The sequence below is a fragment of the Theropithecus gelada genome, chromosome 5, assembly GCF_003255815.1.
Source record: "Theropithecus gelada isolate Dixy chromosome 5, Tgel_1.0, whole genome shotgun sequence".
NCBI classification, from domain to species: Eukaryota; Metazoa; Chordata; class Mammalia; order Primates; family Cercopithecidae; genus Theropithecus; species Theropithecus gelada.
In genome coordinates this window covers 61,647,700-61,653,699 of record NC_037672.1, presented here as the reverse complement: position 1 = coordinate 61,653,699, position 6,000 = coordinate 61,647,700, and the positions used below count along the sequence as shown (strand labels likewise).

General features: G+C 38.8%; 1 protein-coding gene across 1 annotated transcript in view; it reads left to right on the top strand.

The window, feature by feature from the left end:
* Nucleotides 1-3,404: 3,404 nt before the first annotated feature.
* The window catches only part of CFAP299 (cilia and flagella associated protein 299), a 637,558-nt gene continuing 634,962 nt past the window's right edge, over nucleotides 3,405-6,000 (top strand). The window contains exon 1 of the mRNA XM_025385785.1: nucleotides 3,405-3,558. Within this exon, the coding sequence (XP_025241570.1) occupies nucleotides 3,448-3,558 (111 nt within the window). The 5' untranslated portion in view covers nucleotides 3,405-3,447. The remainder of the gene's footprint in view (nucleotides 3,559-6,000) is intronic.

The window sequence follows — 6,000 nt, the reverse complement described above, 5'->3', positions numbered from 1 at the left end:
AGGGTGGGTTTTGGGATCATTTGCTTATTTTTAAAATGGGAAAGGAGCTGGGGTGGGGAGGGAGAGATAAATTAACAAGAAAGAGAGGGAATAATTAAAGTGAGAAACCTTGAGAAGACAGAAGGAGATTGAACCTGTGAGGTGAAGGTATGGGAGGAGATAAATCTCTTCCTTTACACAATGGAAGAAGTAAACGTTGATATGAATGTGAATAAGCTTGTATACAGCATTTGACTGAGGGAAATCTACTGTGATAACTTCCTTCTTTTGGGTATAAGAGTTAAGTTTATCTGCTTTGAGAAAGGATGATATAAGATTAAGGAGAGAGGAGAAAGTGGAAAAAGCCATAGTGGAAAATAAGAGTGAATCGAAGAAAAAGATAACATAGTAGATTGTAGGGCAATGCTGGGCACCTGCTTGCAACTGGCAGCTGCACATTTATTGTGGTGGCCATTTATTCACATGTGCTATATTCTGATTGTTTGTCCATTCAGGGGGAGTGGAGTTTTAGGGTAGAGGCTAATTTCCATGTAGCCAAAAATCTTGAGGGAATTTTCAGTGAGGTTGTTGGTAATGCCTTAGAGAGCCACAGAGAGCCCAAGTTTTTCTCTGTTCCAAAATAGTGGTTGTGGTGATCATACCCATCATCTATCCCATCGCACACTAGTAGTTTTCCATCTTTATCAGCTGCAGACATCTGTCAACCCCAGTCCTTGGACGAATTCCATCTTATACTTGTATTTCTGTCTTCTGGAATTTTCCCTTCACACTGTCAGTGACAAGGCAGGAGCAAACTACTGGATTATGACACATGAACACATTGTATCTCCAGGACAGAGAAGCAGTGGAACCAGAACTCCAGCATCCTAGAATAACTGAGACTGTGAGGAAGTCCAGTGATCTCATCACAAGAAATAGCTCAAGTAAATTTAGTGTCACCATTATTACTAAGCGCAAAAAAGCTCTCCTTGGCTGATGATTAAGCAATAGCCCTCATCTGCCGTCATAGATACTTAACAAGCAGTTGGGCAACACCAGACACAAATCTCTTGTCCTAATAGAGTAAGTATATATATATTTTTCCTACAATTTGATAACATATTAATAGAACATCTTAATAGAACCTCAAGTTCTTATTAACATAATAAGCAAAACATTCCCTTCCTATCATGTCAACAAACCAAAGTATGTTTTCCTTTCATTTTCTCAACTATCATAGTATATTGCCAAACATTTTGGAATATAAAAGTGTAGAGCTTAATTTGAAACTCTTTTATATACTTCCACCAAGTAAGTACCTTAAATCTGGCATATATTTTGTTGTTCTTACATAACATATGTTTCTGCTCTCTTACATGTTGGAGTTTTATTATGAATACATAATCCTTCTTTGTCCTTTTGCAAAGAATGGAATTTCTGGGATTGGTGCTAAATTCCAGGTTTCAGTCTTTAAAAATCTTAGACTTGAAGTAGGAATGCATGTTATCCAAAATAAAGTATTTCTTGATCATAACAAAGGCCTTGCAATGAAAAGAGAAGCTTGCTGAAACTTACTGATTTCTTTGTTGCCACCCTTTCATGTAATTTCTCAGGCACAGGTCTGGAAGTGGTTCTGAAGTTAAATTGAAAGTTTAGAAAAAGACAGTTGAGTTATGCTTACTAGTAATTGTAGCCTTACTGTGAGGAACAAGGATCAGTTCATGAATGTTCTCGATATTAATAGAGAAGCTGATTTGTTGAAAATCAGCCTCCGTGCTTTGAGTTAGAAGACATTTCTAGACTCATTGACTGAAAATAATGTCCTGATTGTTTAAATTTAGATGCTGTAGAGATTACTTCATCAAAGAATGTTGACCAAATGGCAAATTTAATGAGGTTTCTCTAAAAAATGCACAATCACAATTGATCATAATAGAAAAATATATAGCCAAACCATGACCTCACATTTTACTAACATATAGATCCTTTTCATTAAAATGCTCTATTTTAATAAACCCAAACATTCTGTAGATGCTTTACTGTTTCTTAAAAGTGATGAAATCTTGATACAGGAGGATTCTTCTGCCTCAGCCTCCTGAGTAGCTGGGATTACAGGTGCCTGCCATCACGTCTGGCTGATTTTTGTAATTTTAGTTGAGACAGAATTTCACCACGTTGGCCAGTCTCATCTTGAACTCTTGACCTCATGATCCACCCACCTCGGCCTCCCAAAGTGCTGGGATTACAGGCGTGAGTCACTGCACCCGGCCTATTATGACTTTTGATGGGTTACCAGTGTCCGGGGTTTTATCTCCTTTTTATTTTCCCAAATTCAATAATTAAATTGCATTCAAAAATAAGGCCCCAAATATCTTTAAAAACATGTCAGAATACATTCATTAAACAAAAAAAAGTTAGTAGCACCCTAAAGATTGTGTCTATATCACTTAAAATTCGCAATTCATGACATCCTAATTTTTAAGATGACCTTTTTAAATTAGGAAAGCTAACTGAAGTATCTTACCAGATGTTTTCATTAAAATTTTGTTAGTAAATCTGTGAAAATCTTCAAGATGAATTAGAAACGTACTTAGAGAGCAACAGTTAAAGGCTTAGAATTGTACTATATACTAATTCCCAAGGATGGTTTATAAAATATTAAAATCCAAAGATTGGTTCTGAATATATTTTGCCAGCTGCTATGTTGGATTACTTTAAATTCATATTTTAAGAACACAATACTGTTCTGAAGAAAACCAAAAATCTTCAGTAAAAGACTTTATTTAATAAGATTTCACAGATATTTTATTCTTTAAAAAGGGCAGCTTCAACACAGCACAATTTTTCAACTGTGCTAAAATAGTAAAATAAGTGAAAGCAAGAACTTGGTGCCAAAAAATGTCTCCGAAGATATTTCTTTGATTGAGTTTCTTTCCTTTGGGAATTTCATAAATTGCTTCTTGTACACAAACATTAGCAATAATTTACCTTTGTTATAACTTTTAAAATAATTTAACAAAATCATTATTTTATTATTGTCCTTGTCATAACACCATTTTGATAGACTGATTTTTGAGATAACTCTTTTTGCAAAATATCTCGGTATTTTTGTCTTGCATAACATTGTTTTAGAAAGCAATTGGGAGCTGATTCCTAATATTTTGTCTAAATAGGCAGTGTCACACTTTTTAACTTTGGATTGCAGTTTTCACCTCTCTGGTTGCTCAACAGTTCAGCGAAGTCTGAGTTGGTGGATGGGTAGCTGACCTGAACTTAGAGTGGGTAATTCCAGAAAGCTTTCTGGAGTGTGGCAGAAGCCAGAAACTTTGCAACAAACCGCCGGGGGGTGGGATTAACTTCCGAAGCTCACACCGGCTTCAACTGATTGGCAGGAATGAAGTGGGTGGAACCTCCTGCCCCTGCCCTCCTGCTTCCGTTGCTAGGGACGCTTCGGCCCAGGATACCACCATGGATCAGGAAGAGGGTCTGAAGGCCTTGGACAATATTGTCACTCAGTTCAACACCTATGAAGATTTCCTGGACTCGCAGATCACTACTGTGGACTTGTACTACCTGGAGGTAAGGGCGGAGCGCGGCAGAGTAGCCGCCGCCCCGCGTCCCTTGGTCCCTCCTCCAGTCCCCGCTTCGTGGGCTGGTCGCCCCCTGGCGCTGGACAGCTCAGCTGTCAGGCTCCGCGGTTTCGGGACGGCGACACTAAAGCCGCTGGCGAGGTGAACTGCCAGGTCCTTACCGCCCCGCGCTCCCCCGTCCGGACAGAACTTGGGCCCCTCGAGTCACCCAGCGCAGAAACACGTGCGGGCACACTCACTGGGGAGCCATGAATTTGTGCTTCTCGGCGTCCCCTGCCTCCTCCCAGCCCACTCCCCTTCCAAAGCCTCTCTCTGCGAAGAAGGAGGCCTGCTGAGAAGTCTCCGGCTGTGATCTAGGACGGACACCTGTTTCTCCCTGCTTTGCCAATTGGTATACTAAAGAACAGAAGATGGTATCTTTACACCAATTCGGTGTTATATTGGGCATTTGGGTTCACGAACTTCACACTAATTGATTCTGAAAGTACAGACATATTCCTGATTCATGTTTATCGAGTTGATGATCACAACCAATTTTGATAGTAAAAATATACACACAAAAAAGGCGCGAAATTGGACCTAATGGGTTGCTTTCCTCTGCCCAATAGCCAATCTCCCCTCCCCAACTACTCCCGCTGCAGGGTGGTGGGCGACAGAGTGGAGTTCTAGTCCTCTGCCAGGGGAGAACCCGGACGCGCAGGAATTAACAAGCCACCGGTAGTGGGAAGCTGGGAAGTGGACGATGGCTCCCTAAGTCCCAGTATATTCCTAGCCAAACTCCCACCAGGCCCACTAAATGGACACTTACCTGGAGATTCGGCTGTGCTCGCCATAGAACCCAGAATTGCCCTATCCTTACTTAGGCTAGAGAGAACAAGCGCCACTAAGTGGTGAAATGCCACATCAGTTTGGGAAGGATTTGCATCCTGTCACCAACTCCTCACACTTCTGAACTGCAATAAAGTAACTGCATTTTAGTGGATTGACACTTTTGGATTTCAAAGATTGGTTACAGTGGCGTTTCACTTAAATATGGATTACAGGTTTCAAAAGTGTTGTTCTTCAGTACACTTAAAAAATAAATGTAGATGGTATTTCCAACATAGCTCCTGGCTTCGAAAGCAAAATTTTACAATATTATACAGATAATATATTTAAAGTCATGAGAGCCAGTTTTATGCCTTGCATCCAAGACACTGAAAAAAGTGATGCTGCTAAACAATGTTTGCATCTAAATTTTAGAATGTTTAAATAAACAAAAAATGAAATATACACAATAAACATCTTGATAGACTAAAATCATCTTTGTAGCATATGTGGAAGATTGGCAAACTTAAACCTAGTATTATTAAGAAATGTTTTAATATTTTTTAAGGCACAATTTTTCATGTATGGACCTAAAACATTAATATTAATTACAGATGAGAAATTAATGATTTGTGTTTCAACAATCAGAATTTTTTTTTGTTTTTTTGAGATAGAGTTTCACTCTGTTGCCCAGGCTGGAGTGCAGTGGCCCCATCTTGGCTCATTGCAACCTCCGCTTCCTAGGTTCAAGCGATTCTCTTGCCTCAGCCTCCCAAGTAGCTGGGATTACAGGTCTGCACCACCACACCCAGCTAATTTTTGTATTTTTAGCAGACACAGGATTTCACCATGTTGGCCAGGCTGGTCTCGAACTCCTGACCTCAAGTGATGCACCAGCCTCAGCCTCCCAAAGTGCTGGAATTACAGGTGTGAGCCGCCACACCCAGCCCATCAATCAGAATTCATTAAAGTTTTCCAAAATGGAAGATGGTAATTACGTTTGGGGAAATGACAAAGAAATTTACTTTTACATTTGGCATTGGTTAAGCTTATTTTTGTTGTACTTTCATAAAAAATAAGATGAAGATTTAGGTGAATAATGGTAATTAGACAGGTATATACGTGTGTGTGTGTATATATATATACACACACACATATATATATGGAGTGATTAATGACAACTTTTAAAGTGCTGTTATTTTTAGAGACCTACATTCTCAAATACTTTCTGTGGATGCAAGTTCATTGTGGACTTAGGTCACCCAGAAACAAGTAGACTCCTCAACATTCTTTCAGTAGTATAGAAAGCATGTTTCACAAATCATGGATCATGCTAAGTGAGCTGGTACTTGTGCTTTTCCTATCTCTCTCTCATCATCATCATCAGTAACTGACTTTGATTTGAATGGAACAATTTTTAAAACATTTTATTTTATTTTAACTAACAGAATTGTCGATATTTATCATATACAACATGGTGTTTTAAATTATATATATATATAGTGGAATGGCTAAATCAAGTTACCATATGTATTATCTCACATAATTATCATTTTTTTGTGGTGATAACACTTAAAATTTATTTTCTTGACATTTTAAAAGAACACAATATATTGTTGTTAAC